The sequence below is a fragment of the Phallusia mammillata genome, chromosome 4 (assembly GCF_965637545.1).
Source record: "Phallusia mammillata chromosome 4, kaPhaMamm4.hap1.1, whole genome shotgun sequence".
Taxonomy (NCBI): domain Eukaryota; kingdom Metazoa; phylum Chordata; class Ascidiacea; order Phlebobranchia; family Ascidiidae; genus Phallusia; species Phallusia mammillata.
In genome coordinates this window covers 14,315,739-14,333,142 of record NC_137255.1, presented here as the reverse complement: position 1 = coordinate 14,333,142, position 17,404 = coordinate 14,315,739, and the positions used below count along the sequence as shown (strand labels likewise).

At 42.4% G+C, this 17,404-nt stretch overlaps 1 protein-coding gene across 13 annotated transcripts in view; it reads right to left on the bottom strand.

Annotated features, from left to right (window-relative positions):
* Positions 1-604: 604 nt before the first annotated feature.
* LOC145224917 (3',5'-cyclic-AMP phosphodiesterase 4C-like) overlaps positions 605-17,404 on the bottom strand; it is a 45,040-nt gene continuing 28,240 nt past the window's right edge. For 11 of the 13 annotated variants that reach the window (XM_080091542.1, XM_080091536.1, XM_080091537.1 and 8 more), the window contains 15 exons: positions 15,662-15,853; positions 15,483-15,522; positions 12,938-13,002; positions 12,362-12,560; positions 11,489-11,582; positions 5,491-5,637; positions 5,098-5,195; positions 4,679-4,780; positions 4,396-4,557; positions 4,091-4,190; positions 3,629-3,783; positions 3,381-3,503; positions 2,885-3,067; positions 2,545-2,675; positions 605-2,238 (listed from right to left, as the gene is read on the bottom strand). In XM_080091542.1, the coding sequence (XP_079947668.1) occupies positions 2,037-2,238; positions 2,545-2,675; positions 2,885-3,067; positions 3,381-3,503; positions 3,629-3,783; positions 4,091-4,190; positions 4,396-4,557; positions 4,679-4,780; positions 5,098-5,195; positions 5,491-5,637; positions 11,489-11,582; positions 12,362-12,560; positions 12,938-13,002; positions 15,483-15,522; positions 15,662-15,853 (1,993 nt within the window). In that variant the 3' untranslated portion in view covers positions 605-2,036. Of the gene's footprint in view, positions 2,239-2,544; positions 2,676-2,884; positions 3,068-3,380; positions 3,504-3,628; positions 3,784-4,090; positions 4,191-4,395; positions 4,558-4,678; positions 4,781-5,097; positions 5,196-5,490; positions 5,638-5,910; positions 11,434-11,488; positions 11,583-12,361; positions 12,561-12,937; positions 13,003-15,482; positions 15,523-15,661; positions 15,854-16,251; positions 17,394-17,404 lie in introns of those variants that run through there. The other 2 variants (XM_080091543.1, XM_080091544.1) reach the window with 2 other exon arrangements.

The window sequence follows — 17,404 nt, the reverse complement described above, 5'->3', positions numbered from 1 at the left end:
ATTACAGTATAATCAGTCATTGTTACACGACAGACAACTAGTTAAACGAATTTTGTGCCGCAAGCGGATTGGTCAGTTTATCACGGCAGCGCCAGTTTGTTGCGTATTTGGTTTTGTATTTCGAAAGAATACCTAATGTTTTTTAATTATGTCAAAACGCACACTTGCTTTTAAACTTGACCTGTGAACTATGATCTGATTCATCCTTGTTTCAAACTCACTCTTACAATGTTTTCACAACTAGCAACATAACCAAAACGAACATAAAACCCGTACATTGCTTAGCTAACACAATGATACATACATCACTTTCTGCTTGATGTTGTGGTTTGTTCTCTGTAAGGAGTACGTGCGGCAATCGAAAACATTACCGCGATAACCATAGTTGCCATGGATTCATAGATATCAGTTGGAAAATATATTTATTGTATCTTTGTTTAATCATAAATCGATGTTTCATTTAACTAGTAGATAAGAGAGTAGCAACTAGTCCATTGGCAATCGTTACACAGAATGTTTGATGGTTCCGTAACTTTGGCCAAACAATACTTTCTTGCTTTCTTTCACTGCCTGCTGTCTAGCCTAAACCCAAAAGCAGAAAATATTTTTTTCAAACTTTTGACGGTAACTTTATTTTCCCATTAATTTATCAACCAACAAACGGAACATCGGATAAACAGGAAAACGATTTTATGATAACTAAAACGCCCACCACATCATGGTTGACGTAAGTGATACGTCATAAATATATATTCGGAGTCACTCGGAGTATACAAAAACAAGATTTAATTTATTTTGTGTTGAGAAGGTCGAATTATTAAACTAGCGTACAGAAACATTTTATCTGAGACAAATTTGTCGACCATTTTTTTTCATCAAACCAATGTGCAAAGTAAAAAATAAATACTAAGAGCTAGGGAAAGATCAAAACAAATTAGGGAAAGTATTTTTAAATGGAAAGTTTGTCGTTCTGTGCTAGAGTTATTGGTTGCATCTGTGTCGTGGCGGGAGGGATTGGTTCACGCCGGGCGCGCCATATGGACGTGTAATTGAGACCAGTAAAACAGCTTCGAACCATTGTCACAGTGACCAATAGCACTCCGTCTTGATTAAAAACAAACGTGTCCACTTCGCAAACTTTACAAATAAAGTCTGCCAAATAAAAGGGTAAATTGCACACAGGTTGAAGATCGCATACAAGCTGCAATAAAACAATGCTAGCCTTCGCAGCTCTAACTAAACGAGAGTTACTCATTCAGCCAAAAGCCCGTGTGAGTTTTGGATACAGTTCTGGGTTAAGACTATCCAGCGAACAGTATCTAAGGCAATCGGATTGCGAAGAGAAAAATAACATCGCCTGAAGAAAAACTAAAAGGTATACATATGTTAAGTACAGTTACAGACGCATATAGCGGACAGCTGTGCGGGATTCAAGTAGCTGTGATTGTGGAAAAACTTAGTAAAAAGCACCTGCTGCTACATAAGTAAGAAATTGAACAAATGATTTTTCGCTCGATCCCGCCAAAAAGCTGCTGATTTTTATGACGCATCCGTTGAATTAGTTTTGATTAAACATGCTACTCCGGATATTAGTCCAAGCGAAAAGGTAACAATGGAATAAACGTGGCAGTGTTCCGTGGGACTACCATACAAAAATATGGGCAAAAACACAATGCCGAGAACAGCAGCGGCAAACATCTCAATCGCGGAGAAAAAATACTAAATGATCAACAAGGAAGGAAATTTCCGTTCAATTCCCCCGTGGGCCATTGGATAAGTATATAAGTTCGCATAAGAGTGAAGAAAAATGCTGAAACGCAGGTAACAGGGCAGGTAAATGCAGATAGATGACTGCGCGCGTGTGTTTGTGTGACTGTTCCGTATCGGTGGCAGTCTGCGTGGCACCGCTATTTGCTTGTCTTTTGCGGGAATACCCGCTTGCGGTTGGGACACGTCAACCCCGGGACTCGGGGCAGGCATCGCTCTCTCTGAAGAATCCTCGAGCACAATGTCAATACCATGCCAATTTTGCACCCTCACGATTTTTCAACCTTGCGCTTCGACCGTCCGCTGGGTTTCGACTGGTCGTCTGCAATAGGATTTTGAAAAGGAAAACTGCTTGGACGGCCTTGACCTACTGGAACAGGTGTTCCAATATCTTCTTCATCCTCAGAGGCAGATGAATCCGCGTCGATGGTGCCTTCGTCGCTTGACTTCGAATGTCCGGTTTGAGAAGGACTAAAGAATTAAAAAATATGGTCAAATATGCATATAACACAAAAGAGTGTCATTAGGCGGGCATGAAAATCCGTGGTGCTGGCGATGCACATTTAGCATTTTTTATGGGCTATAGCCCCAGCCTACTTCGTCTGGCACAGTTGCTAACGACGAGAGCACATGAAATGCATGAGCGTTGGACTGCAACATTCATTAATCGCTGCCACGTTATAACGAGCAGTGAAATCAATCACGTTGCGCAATAAAACTGCCACATGTGCTGCCACAAATAACTGGCGCTTACGTCATTGCAATATTGTTACACACCTGCTGGGCATAAGGTTTGCGTAATATTCGCGGTTATTCGCCAGTGATTCCATGATTTCTTGTGCATAGGGGTTCACAAGGTCCGCCCACGTTTCGAGTAACGGATGTACGACGAAATCAATGAACATGACCTGTTAGAAAACAAGACAATTTTTATACCATGCATCGAGGTGGTAAAGTTATCACGTTCGTCGCATATTGGGGTTACCTTTAAATACCAATGCTAACAGTAAGTTATTCAGTCGCGACGTGCGATTGGTAAACAAATGTTTAGTTGTTTTAACAACCCAAAAAGTCTAATCTAAACAAAAAGTTTTCTTTTCAGCTTTGTATTTCTTACCTGCGACTTTTCGACAGAGGTGTTGTGGCGATCGCACATTGGACTGATTTCAATGCCAGCCTCCCTTTCTACGTCACCTTGCATCCAGTACTCAGCCATAACCCGTTCATTCCACTGCTTGTACATTTCAATAGGCTTTGCAGGATTACTGAGGTCAGCACAATGTACCATGTTTTGCAGCACCTTTTCAGAAAAATTTTGTTGATAATATTTAGTATTAATTTACATAAGGCATGCGTGCAGAATGTGCTCTATGGATGTACGTCATATGCCCACGTACTACCCGACGCGAATGGTTGATAGTTGGTACATAGCTTTTAATAATTTAGAGCTTGTTTTTTGCATGTGAAGCTGGGTGCTACTGTGAACTTTGGCTCGATTGTATTCAGCACACATTCGCATATATATGATTTTATACTTTTTGTTCGTTCATACAAAGTCTACCTTAACTTTTCCGCTTTGAAACGCAAATCTTAGGTGAAAATGTATGTTGTACCTGAATACGGTCAGTGTAATTGTCGAGCATGAGCACACCAGATCGAGCGACTTTCTTCGTTTCCACCATCGTCTTTAGATTAGAAAGCAGCTGCATATGTTTTGACATGTCAGTAGCCAGAACCTAAATCAAAATGAGGCGTCAGCGGGCTTCCGAAAAATCCATACGGGCGGCGAGAAAATTGATTTCTCTTTAGTGGTTGCTTGCCATAAGGTCTTCAGCACGACTAACACGGCGACGGGACTTACCATGTCGATAACCATCTTTCGCAGACTCTGCCATTGCTTCTGGGTGAAATTATCAAACACGCCGCAGTAGTCTTGCTGCATAAGCTTGAAGCCAACCGCCAGGTGGTGATTTTCTAGCACAGATTCGTCGTTGTACATCAACGCCAACTCAGTACCTGTGCAAAAGAAGTCCTGAAAAAAGGGTTGGACGTGCAACAAGAAACAATCGATGACGTACAACAAGCAACAATCGACCGATTCTGCACTGCCTGGTTGTCCCTGCCGTAACAAATATAGTGAATAATTCATGCCTTCACGTCTAAAGGGATTGACGGAACCCTAAACTTTAAACGGAGAGATTCAATCGATGGCGCGCCTGGAGCAATGTGTGCAGAAGCAAAGCGGTTCAAGTCACAGGTCGCGACCTGCATGCTGCTCGGGCGACTAAAAAATCAAATTAGATTTGTCGAAGTGGGCACTTACTGTTATTGCAGTGATACTGGTTGTTCAAACCGGGATGGTCAACGTCATGCATTGCGCTCGCCAGGAGAGCAGCCAAAACTTCCAGGTCTGTGAAGACGCTCTACGAATACAACACCGACATATTAGTACAACTAAACGAGCTAGCGAGCGGAGATCACAAGATTACGTCCAACACTATCAACAACGGCAAACAGGCCCAGGACACGATTCACTCGCCCACACAAATCAATCGGACACGCGGTGGATAAATGCTATCGGGGAGCAGCATCTGCAGCTGAGTGTTTGGTATGGGAACAAAAACTTACATCGAGAGCGGCTGAGGAGAGCAGTACGTGCACGGATTGTGCAACATCGCTCGCATGGACGCTGTTGTGGTAGGGAACGTTCCTATAATGATCTTCAAGGGTCATCAGGTACGCTAGAAATTTGTCTTGTGCAATTTTGAACTTGTTGAACATGTCCCGTTTCTACAAATTGAAAATTTCGTCAAGGTGATATTTCTCAACATTAGTAACAGTGATGGTTGTTGGAAGTTAAAATGATACGAACTCCTGACGTGGGAAGAACTCGAAATGTAGAGCCGCTTACCTGGCAGAGATGATACACGACACAGGTGAGTGGACGGTTGTTGCTGATCTCAGCAATTTTGAACAGGTCGATGCCTCCCCATTCGTCGATATTTGCCAACTCCTGAATCAAACGAAAAAAATTAACCCGCCTACCAAATTTCAACATCAGTCAGCAATGAAACTACTCGGCGCTGAGCATGAAACAATACCACCGTGTTCCAAACGATTGCCCGCAAAGGGCGAATATCGATTATTGGACATGGTACATAATTTTGCACACCCATTCGAATATAGGAACTGCATAGTATTTATGGCACCACCCTGGTGGTTCGCAGAACCAACAGTACGCTTTGCTATTTAACGCTAAACACAAACTTCCCTTTCCGCTGTTTTAGAGTCGTTTATTGGAGGTGTTGTTGATGTAGAACATTAACTTACCCGCGCTAAGGCATCTTCGTTGCTTACAACAACGCCGTATGCTGGGATTTTGTGCCATTTCAGTACAGTGTCTTTATGTCGGCTTGAATTTTTTATACCTGCAACGAGAAGTGGATTGTTGAATCAAAAAACAAACCTCGCACAACTTTCAAAAAGGCTACAACTAGCCTAATTTCATTGTATAACACAGCTGTTGAATTTATGACTGGTCTACTGTTGCGCAATATTGAAAACAGATGGCGGCCGTTTACATGGGATACTTTGACGTCAGACGGTGTAAACGAGCGTGACGAAATTGGCCGGTGGAAAATAAGTTAAAGTTAAAGCCGTCAACGGTGTAGCACTAAACGTACAGCTGTTGTTTTTCATGCACTACACAAATCCAATCGATACCTGTTATTTTTCCCATTATCCGCCCAGCAGGGTTGACGAGATGGGGTCGGTTGCCAGGTTTGGTGATGACGCCGTAATTCGGCGAGGCTGGTCGCTTTTCACGTTCGTCTGTTGGATCGTTCGGTGACATGACGTCATTCTGATTGTCTAAACAACAAACAAAAGATTGGATTTAGGCAAACTTTAAATTTCAGAATACGGGTTGTCGGAAACTCGGGAGTCTTGTCGCGCGCTAGGTTGCTGTAGCATTAATGACGCACTTTAGCTAAACGTGCGACGCAACGTGCCAAGTATATTTGCATGTACATACGCTTAATTGGTTGTCAGTCGCGAATTCTGAGCTCGCGCTCGACAGATGCTGCCACGGTAAATCTGAGTGAGCTTCAAACAACAAATTCTAATCGTAACATGAAAACATACTGAAGAATCCGGAATCAGCTGAGTAGCGCGCCGACAGTCTTCTGTGGGATCGTGGGCTGCCAGAAGCACTGACAGATTGATGGTGGAGGTTGGCGTCCAAGCCACTGCATTGCGTATAATCCGTTGACTGTCCGGGGGGAATTACATGCGTGTATCCAGAGCGTGTCGGTAATAGAGAAACAGATAGAGTCCTACTTGATGCGTCCCACGACGCGTTATAATACGACGGTCCCTGGTCGTTGGCTAAGTCCGTACTTGCGGTACTGACGCTATCAATGCTTTCACTGCGCGATTGATAAAAGTTGTTGCCATTGGTGGCCACTTTCTCATCCAACGACAGTAAGTGCTGAAGCCGCAGCGTCACGCTTGCTATCAATTGTTGTAACTTGTGGTCGCTGTTAATGACGTGGTTTATTGCATCACCGGACTGTCTCGGCGCCTGACCGCTAGGTCGACGGCTGGGGACATAGTGTGGCCCAAAACAGACCTCTGTTTCGCAACGCGAAGAAACAAAGCTGTTCCTTTGTCCCACTGTCGATGAAACAATACATCCACATCTTGAGGCGGCAAGGGCGATACCATCCGAGGCACGACGCAGAGTCGCATGTTCGTTTCGGCACGTATCCAACATACTGTCAGCGTCTGAATCAACGCCACAGCAAAGTCCAGTGGCAGAGGCAAATTTTCTAAAAGTTTTCAATGTAAAACAACGCGGCCAATTACTCTTGCGTTTATCGTTGGCGATGCTTAAAATACTCCGTTGTGAGTTTCGTCTCTTCGGCATCATACAGCGCAGATCAGTCACGACAGCGCTACATTAATCACACCTATTCTGCACGATTCAAATAAAACACAACATTGAATCAAATCTCTATGCACTGACATTGAATCCAAGTACAATACTGCGCGCTGTCTTACTGATCAATACTCTACTGCACTACTATAAACCTTGGGGACGTTGTCAAATCCAGGCAGTTGAGGCGCCTGAGCAATGTCGAGCGAAGAAGGTTCGTTTTTTTTTCTTTGCTGTGTGCGATCAATACCGGCCTGCATCACTTGAGGCGCTGAAAATGTCGTTATCGCATACATTCATCTTTTATGCGGGACACTGCAATTTCTCAGCGTCAAACCTTCACATAATATGCAACAGTTCACCTCTCCAAGCTTTTGAACTTGACTACGGTGTAAACTAGTGGTTCTCAAACTCGGTTTTCGGGGCCGCATGCGGCTCCCAGCTACTTATTTTGCGGCTCGCACCAGACCTCAGAAAACCACCAAACATTGCTATTTTAGCTTTCAAAGCAATAATCTTTAGTGATTTTCTCAAGGTTTCGTTTTTTTTGCGGCTCCCTACACACTTAAAAAAATACCATTTGGCCCCGACAATAAAAAAGTTTGAGAACCACTGGTGTAAACTGTCTATCTTTCGTATCGATAATGATAACATTAGCAGCTCGCTCGTTTAACGACTACTCATTAAAACTTCCTTTGGATTGACTCCTGCTAACGCAACAAACCTGCCAACGCAATGGCCTAAACTTTTTAACTAATGCAATTCATACGCCTCGCTCTGAGAACGCGTGTATTGGAAATAAGAAAACCAACAGTTGGTCATCATTGGTATCGCTCCAGTGACGCAAACGGACGTCAGAGTTGAAATCACCTGAGTTCAGTCGAGTGAGGTGAACCCTGTATACTTTTAGTCAGAAGCAATTAACGCTGTTCGCCAAACATTGATATCTCATCGGTCTATTATTGCTCAAACTAAAACCGACGCTTCCTGATGGCAGTTTGAGTCTACAAAATGGATATCGCCCACGATAAGATAACTCTAAACTCGATTCACCTTTGTGCTTTGTTTTTTCAGGGATGCACGTCGCTAATACTTGCGTCAGCGTTCGCCTTACAAAAATATTCGTTTATTTTCCATAGCCCGTTGATAGACTAGTTACGGAGCACCTTGTGGCGCCACTTTACTTACGCACGTTCCTGCGTTGCGGAATGCGGACGAGCTTAACATAAAATTAACAAAATATCTTAAACACCAAGTTATCGATTTTGTTGTTTCTGATTTTCTGAATGGCTCGTTTACTGTCAGGAATATTCTACAAAGAGCGCACGCACGACCTTTCCAAACTACGCATCTGCCCTTCTGCGCTGGATTTCACCATCTTGCTTAAAATCTCAGTGGCCACATTCCTCGTTCGTCACGCGGTTGTTGCTGCGGTCAAGCGCTTGACGTCAAACTTACATCAATTCTATGCTATTCACTCCCAATCTAACATGGATGACTAACCGCCGCTTGAGAAAGAGAGTTAACCACTATTGGCTACAACAGCCAAAAACCCCGTTACCGCTTGGCAGCCAGCTGTATCGCTAAGGTCTCTGGATCACTGCTTATAAAAAACGACTGCGCGGTTCGCTCCCCAGCGCTCCAGTTTCTGAAATCGTGCACCAGGCGACGATTGGCAAAAAAGGCGCTCTGACGTCACAGTCGCAACCCAGCACGCCGCGAGACCAACGCGATTCTCTGTTCCCGTCGAAGACAGGAACAAAGCATGCCACAAAGGCAGGAAGTTGCTGTAGGTAATCAACTGCGAGTCAGATTTCGCCTCGTTGCACTTAGTACCCAGTTCCCCATTACCTGTGTATATGTACCTGTGTACAAACATGTTTTTTCGAGCCCTTATGTTACCGGTTCTCCTGACTGTATCTTCTGAAAAAGCAAGACGAAGACCAAATATTTTCGCACCGCATACAAATCCAAAGGAAAAGCAAACAAACCAAAGTTGCCTCATTCAACTCAATAACAGCCATAGGTTGACCCGATTAAACCTAAGCTAACTAAATTAAAACCCCTCACCTGAACCTGCCGTGTGTTTAAGCATTTCTGTCAACACGCTGTGCCAAAACACTCGTATCAAAAAGTACACCGAAACGCGTTGCATTCTAGGCCCCTTTTTCAGCGCATACACGTAAAAGGCTGCACAATTCAGTGCTCCCGGAAATCATTTCAATTACCCATTGACGTAGCAGCGAGGAAACATGCAGCGTAGGCTCGCTGTCATCAGATCAATGGCCTGGAATGGCGCACTATTTGCAAATGATTGGCACCAACTCGGCTAGGTGCGGAAAACATTGGCCAGAACAGTGCGTTAACAAAGTTTATGGACTTCCTCAACTTTTTACGCCTGTGTTGTGATGAGAGGAACACCCAAATTTGCACGTGTTTTTTATTATTGTTTCACTGACAAATCACCTATCGCCAACACTATCGAAAATTGGCTTGACTGATGCATGGTACATGCGTCATGGTAGCTGTGCGCAAACCGCTATCGAATTTTATGTGGTCAATGAGAAAAGCGTGATAAAAGTGGTCGTTAGACAAGCGCCTTGAACCAGTGCAAATGTTCCAAAACATTCCGTGCATTAGTTTCTCACTTAAGGTTAATGTCAAAATGACCGAGGAGGGTTTTGTGATAACGCAGCGAGAATGTAAGTTTAATAATCCATCTGCGGTCATCGCTTGAAAGTCCCAGCCTTGAATAAGTTTGTTAAACTGTCACAAGCGGCTTGCTTCACAAATTGTTTCTCGACCTTAAGCTCCTAATTTAAAATCGATTTGTATTGGGATTAGTTTGAACTGTACTGGTGCGTGATCCTAAAACGTCACTGGAAAGTTCACTGCCTTTTTTGCGTTACTGGGAGTAGGAACAAGCGCCAAACATCGGAGTGCTACAATATTGTCATAACAAAGTGGCCTAAAGGGTACAACGCGTTTATCACATAAAGCGCTGGTCGCAATTATGGTTGCGGACAGTAAGCCACGTTATCATGTAAACAGAATGTCAAAACAAACACTCGAATTTCGCATTAAGTGCAGGCAACGGTTTTGTTTTATGGTGTTTTAAGCTAAAGCTGTTGCTCATTCGGAAAAAGTTTTAAACGATTATTATCTCATTCTCTTAACTGTTGCGGCTTTGTTGGAAATTATTTATTTAACGCTTATTTGCGCAGCTGCAGTTAAGCGCTTCACTTCAGAAATACGCAGGATGTAGTCAACCTCTTCATAACCGCGTCACCAAATTTTACCTACATTGTGACACATTCAAATCATCATATACATAGGCAAGTGGGTTACAGAGAGATCATAGACAAAAGGGGAACTTATTAGGCTCTCATGGAGTCCGTTTGAAAGATGATGACGCGAAATAAATTTAGAAACCAACATCATTTTTCTCGTGAGACGTATAGTAAAGCGCCAGCTAGGGCAGTAAGTCAACGCTGAACCATTCATTGTTGCTTGGGGTTCATGCTATGGCACGCCCCTTTAGTTGAATAATCTTTTTGTCCACACCAGCATGAATGCCTAGCAAGGTTTCATTGACGTCAGAGCGGTCTGTTTCGAAACATTTCGGCATTGTGCGGAGGTCTGACGCGCCCACTCACAGCCAGTACAAAACCGATCCTATTTTAAACAATCAGCATTCCAAAATATCTTTGCCTATATACTTCTCCCGGAAGAGATTGGCAGCCACGCTATCTTCGTTGCTCTCTGAGGTTGTTGGCAGCGATGTTATTTTTATGGTTTGTTATTTTTAATTTGGGTTTTCTATCAGCTCTATTCAATAAAACAATATATGAAACCAGTGCTATGAAAAGCTTCCGTGTACACATGAACAGCGTTTAGGCAAAATTCAGCTATCTTGTGCTTATCGGCAAGAGCACGTTCCCATGTCACAGTTAACACGCCATTGTTGATTTTACTTTCCACACAGACTATTCACACAACCGCCCACTGCACTCCAACGCGATGTGTACTTGCATTGAGGTGTGCCGGGCCTTAGTTTATAGGTAAGATGCAAATCACAGGTAACCACTATTCAAGGTTTAACGATCCTCCGGTAGACGCCAGGTTTATTTGTCTTGAGGTTAAATTTATGCTGTTCGGAGGAAAATAATGGCAGCGTTCCCCCAGGCACAGTCGGCCATCACCAGAATATCTTACGGCACCAGCTGGTTATATCACGTGATTGCCACTCACTACAAACATGACGTCACGCTGTAAGTAGTGTGTGTCTACGTAAAGACGTGAACGACAAGGAGTGAGCGTGCAAGTGTGAAGTGCGGTGACAGTCTCCTCGCGCAAGAGAGCAGATAAGTGCGTCATACTAGTGTGGGAAACCATGCATCCGTCCGTCTGGTGTGGCTGGTCATCACTGAAACTATCGATAGTTTCAGATGCATTTCATGTTTCGGTATCCGTCCCGTTCGCAATAACAGGTACGCAAAATATCAGTTTGTCCCATAAAAAACACAATTTCAGAAAACAAACATGACCCTGTGTTCATTTGATACCAAATCGGTTGGTTTTGATAAATGTTTTCTATTGTTGATCTCTTGCGCCCCATCGTGGATGAAAACCTTATATATTTCTACTGAACTAACATATACCACTCATTTACTCCATAGCGCAGGTTAATGTAACCGAAAAATATATATTTTATGTATTATTGCTTGTGTGGCAAAAATACTGGCGAAGTCTTGAACCAACGATTTGTCAACCGATGCAACTTACCTAAAAATGTGGAGGAAATATATTCTGACACCTCGTTGCCGGATTTACTTGTCCCCGAAAGCTGGTTTAACTCTTTGTTCAACATTCTTTTAAACTGCAAGTCAGCAATATAATGGATAAACAAAAGATAATTCGTTAAAATACACTAAATACAAACAATTATGGATTTAGTGAATGTTTATTATATTTATATGTTGCTAAATTCGGGATTTTTTCACCAGGCGTTTACCATCAGTTTTGTTGGGACACGAATTGAAATGTCTCATTATGCATGATTTGGCAGACCACAAGTAATCAGGAAAACATATCTGCTTATATTCTGTCACGAACGCTTTCGGATGTAAGCAAGTGTAATTTCATGTAGCATGAAAACCGTTTCCTAAAAAACCCAAACATGACCGCGTAAATCGTGCGGATGAAGGGAGTGTTGTAATTTTGAATGCTGATTTCGATGTGCTTTGCATATAGATTGGTAAACATAATGGCATCAAGACATACAACACCCTATTGTAAATACGCAAATCTATGTGATGAAAAAATACCCTACGGGTATTTCTTACGTTCGCGAGATATATACAAGCCTGGTAATTTACCGGGTTGTATTCTTTAATATTGCAAATCAATCAAACCAGCCAATAATTGATATTAGCTGCGCTTAAACAGCAAATAATTAATATAACCAACTCGTAGGAACCTGCAAAAAGTATTTTTATTTCGAAATGTATTGAACTCACTGATGGGCACAAAGCCAACATTATTACTAGAAAGGCGCCATAAAATGAAAATTTTTAAGGCCAAACAATGTGTCTATTGCGTTCCATGGATAATCCAGAAAATACTGCCTACAGGCGTAACAAAAGGAAAAATTCTCACCTTATTCGAGGCCATTTCGCTGACGGAACGATGCGTCTGCACCGTGTCAAGTTGATCCAGACACCAGTCCAGTTCTTCCAGTGTATTGCTGGCGCGTTGCATGAACTCCTCTGTGCCGGGAGTGACAGTGCCTGAGTGCGGTGCCGAGTTAAAGGTCGGACTCGGAGGGAGTTTGCTCTGCCCCACCGGTGACCGCCGACTGGAGATTGAACAATAATAGATCATGAGCACAAGGTTAAACAAGGTCACGAATGTGATTAAACAGGGTCAATGAGGGTCACGGATGGTCAAGTTCTGCCAACTATAGACTACAAAATTAACTACGGAAAAAGTATTAGATTGCCCGACAAAAAACATGATATCCGTTTAATCAGGGATTTCACATTTAAATGATTATGTCATGGAATTTTAGGTAGGTCATGTTCATTCATGGGTGACTAAAATTTTATGGCGGTAACACTCATATTTTCGATCATGTTTTTGAACAATAGCTCAATTCAATTGAAAAATGCGGTTTTCCTATCCGACAGAATAATATCTTAGATCATAGGATACAGTAGCATGATCAAACCTAACCTGTTTTGAGGAAGGTTGGTTAGTATCATGAAGTCGTTTCTGACACGTCGCAGACTGGCAAGCACCTGTGCAACATACCGTAAACGAGATTTAGTTAAACAGGTTCCACGCATAACGTGTGACTGAAGTTGGTACAGTCCATGCGTCATAATGCTAAGCTAGCCACACAAAAAATACGTCATGTCGCGATACCACAAATGAAATAGCAGAAAAAGGGAGAAATGTCAACGACATGGTACTACTACCTATTGTATGAGGTTCCTCAAACTGAATGCAGGGCCAGATAGACAAGATAGACAGTTATTTTTTTACACAAAACCTCCCTAACCCCCATTATCCTGACCCACTAATTCAATTTTTACAATAAAGTAACGCCAGCTGATAAAACGTGCATCTAACCAAGGCGTTTTGAAATAATCATATACAAGTGTACTGTTTAGGCGTCAGTCATCATAAAGATTGGTGCTATTGCTGACATACTGAGTCTGTGCCAGGAGCGATGATTAATGTGACTGATCTCATCTTGTAATATGTCAAGCGACGCCTCGAAATAACTGCTAATAAGTTTGAGTTGCGCTAATTTGAATGTGCAAAGTAATTTCTGCCATACTTGTAGTCAATGTGCCTGTATGTAATAAGGAGCTGCATCACATGTGTTACGCAAACATTTGTACTCAAGCCCCGAAAAACTATGATACAAAATGTCAGTTTGTGCATTAGAGTGTTGGGTTTAATATGCGGAAATTAGAAAACACAAAGATTTCAAGCTTTACAAAGCTAAATGATGCGCAAAGTCGCACGGTCATTTATTATAAAAGCCTATCCCCACGAACTATACGTAATACAATAGGAATACACGTCACTGATCAAGCGAATTTCACAAACCGACAAGCGTGCGGTCACAAACGGATTTATGACCGAGAACTTCGCTGTTCCAAACTGTCGGTCACGTGAGAACCCGTAAAAAACTCTACACCAAGTGGAAAAACGGGCGATATGCAATCGAATGACGCAAAGGCTATGAAAAGCTTGTTGGTTTTGTTGTTTAAGTTATGAATCATACATACGCCTGGGAGCTAGCGGAGAAATGCTGGGTTAAAATTAGACTTTGGTGCTTAGGGCTAACCGACATTGCCAATTGAGAAACGAACGTTTGCACTTTAAAGGAGTGTTTTAAACTAAAGTCTTTTAGCCGCAAATACTGCTTGCATTTTGTGGATCGTGACAATGCAAATTTTACTGCGGTACGAATAAAACGTTCACGTGCGGTTAATGCTTTTGATTTGCTGGTATTCGGCAATCGGTAACAATATACAGATGGACTGTGAAAACGCTGTTACGGATAACGAAAGTTATTGGTATTTGTTTTAAAATGGCTTTCATTTCAAATACCTAAAGCTAAACAATTGCAATTTGCAAAGCTTTCGAAATCGATAGATCAAGTCAGAAAGTGCACTTAACCATGTAGTGCAGATAAAAAGCTGAGGTTAGTTTGGCTGCGCTAGGGAACCCCATTCCCCCAATCAATCCAATTGTTGCCTTGTAAGACATGAAAAATACGGATTGCAAGGAAGACTTTAAATCTACAGCAACAAAATAAAGCGGAAAATTTGACCAGCAGGTTAAAAACCCTTAAACGGTCAAGTACCATATACCGTCCAACAAGTATACACTGTTATCGGGGGTGTACGTCATGTATATACTTCACCAATCAGTAGCCCATTCAGACAAGTTGACCTGTAGGTCGAGCACTGCATATTGCCAAAATTTAGGATTTGTTTAGCTATGCTACTTTTAGCCACGGATTCGGTTCGCTGAACTACTTAGGAGGGATTTTAGAGTAATTACTTCTTTCGACTGAAATCATTATTTTGCTTTTAACTGGGGAAACTCCAGTCAAAACACAAATACATACTTTCCGTTGAATATGTTTATGACGTTAAGCACTTCCCAGAAAACCGATATTTTACCGTTTGTGACAGTTGTAGGTGAATAAAACAGTGGTCAGATCGCAAAACCAGCTGCCGGATATGTCGAAGGGTGCAACGTGGCTGAAACACGGGCCTAACAAGTGCTGCCCTTACAGTGGATTAAGGCAGAGTTATGTTAAATCAAGAGTTATGTTGGCGCAGTAGATGGGCTTTGTTTTAAGTGCGTCTGACAAAACTGGATACAGATCTACGTGATCGTGACATTGAACACATTATGTGATTGCATTTATATCTTTGCAATACAAAACAATTACTCTCGTTGTTTTAATTACGTGTAAGGTGTGATGTATCATCAGATTTTTTTGCAAAAATGAATTACTTTTTCGTCATTAGTTAAGTTTTGGTTATGTTTTTTAGAGCCATTTGTTGCTACGTTACACTATAAAATAAAACTTGTAAAAATTGAATCCACGTAAATTGGCAAAAAATCGTTTCGAAAAGGTCGCTTCGGTTAGGTGTTCTCGATAAAGGAACCTCAGCATGACTTTTTGCTCCGGCATTTAGATTATTTGCCGTTGGCTACTAGCAAAGCATGCAAATCTGGTAATACACACCTGTGCAAATGGTGTAACGATAAGGTCCTCCACACCATGCCTGGAATACAAATAACATTTAGATAACGGGTTGAAACTGCTTTTTGAAGCAAAAAGTTACAACAATCCCTTCTAAATCTAAAAGTACAACAAGTCAAGAAGTTGAAAGCTGCAATATTACATAAATTACAAACACTTACGTGTCGCTGACAAGGGACGAGTTTCGAGATCCGATCTTGGGGGACGATTGATCGAAGTCATTGTCAGACCGATACAAAAACGATTCGCGCCGCTGGCTATGTGGCATGTTACCGGAATGCAAAACCATTCCTGGCGACGATTGCGGATCAACCGGGCTTCGCATGGGAGATATCCCGTTTTCCACATCGAAACTGCAAATAAAAATCAAATTTTAATTCTATAGACAGTCTATTTCATAACCCTTAAATGTCACACACAAAAGACACACATGTTTCTAGGATCTTGGATCTATTTACAAACCAAGAATAAAACCAGAAATTTATGACGCGGTGAGCTTTTGAAATATATGTGTGATACAACAGATCCACCTGTATACTCTCTATGGAACCTATAATCATATTATTAAGCAAACAAAGAACTGGAAACATCACCACGAGGACAAGTTCCGCGCCACGTTCTAGGGCAAAACTGCTATTTGCGGTAGCAGCGCAAAGAAGTGAAAATATACCCGCAGCACATTGCATTTCAAACAATTACAGACCCGTAAAAAGCATCAAGACAGTGGAACAACAGTTGCTATGAACTTAACCGTGAAACCAATAAAGGATCGATGTTGGGCAACGACGCGCGACAGTACGAGTTTCGCGGGTGCAAAGTGATCGACCGCCTTCCCATTGTATCTCCTGATGAACTGCGCTGGTACTCTGGATTACTCAGTCTCACACGTAGTGGCCTCAACACACGACTGTCGTGACCATCCGACAGACCCCTTCTGCATATTCCCACTTTCTTGCGTTCCGGTAAGTTTGGCTGTTCTGCCATCGTTTACACTTTCACCTTGTATCACCATGGACAGAAGTCACAATATAGTTACACCGACACAGCTGGTATCTTTCACTCAAAGTCAAATTACAAAACTGCGGAGACCGGACCTGAAAGTGGCACCCACACAGTGTTATCTGCTCTTGACGCTGAAGCCTGTCTGGCAAACAAAGAATGCCGCCGTCCAAACAACACAATACACGTTACTTTTTCAACCGACTGCTATGGGAAGCAAATGACAACTGTGGTAGAAGCGCTTGGTGGTTTTTAAGTGCGCGTTTAAGCCTCCCGTCGACAATGACGTACAACGGGCGTTTGCGATCGTCCGGGCAATGACACAGAAAGGGACCATAAACATTTCTCTAAATCTACAAAATCCTTCCCAGGCCCGCGACTAGGATATTACAAAATAAGGGATGGTACCAAGAGGGATGTGACTAGAAACATTGTCCCATAACACATTAGTTCTTGTGCGATAGCCGGTGCGTTATGCCGTGGAAACTCTGCAGCGATAATAAGCTACAATCGAGTTCCATGGTTTTATGGCATATAGCCCCGGGCCTGTGCGCGATATTAGCCACGGTTTACTGTACACAAACCTTTCTAAATCGGTAACACGTCTATATTTCATTTTTAACACCCAACAACTAGTCGACTGAGTCTTATAGGTTTGAAAGACCAATTCCTGGCACCTAACACAACTTTGAAAACTACAAGTACGCAAAATACTTGTACCCAATATCTGCGTTACCCAAGATTGTTAAAGTACTCCTAACTTTAACCAGATGCCTATAAAGTGTATACAACGTCTGCTCACCATAATCTTCATCTAAACGCGTTCTAGCACGAATATTTAATCGAAAAACAGTGGGTGGCGTCATGAAACGGATGTTGCGTAGGCAACTACTGTGACGAGCGCA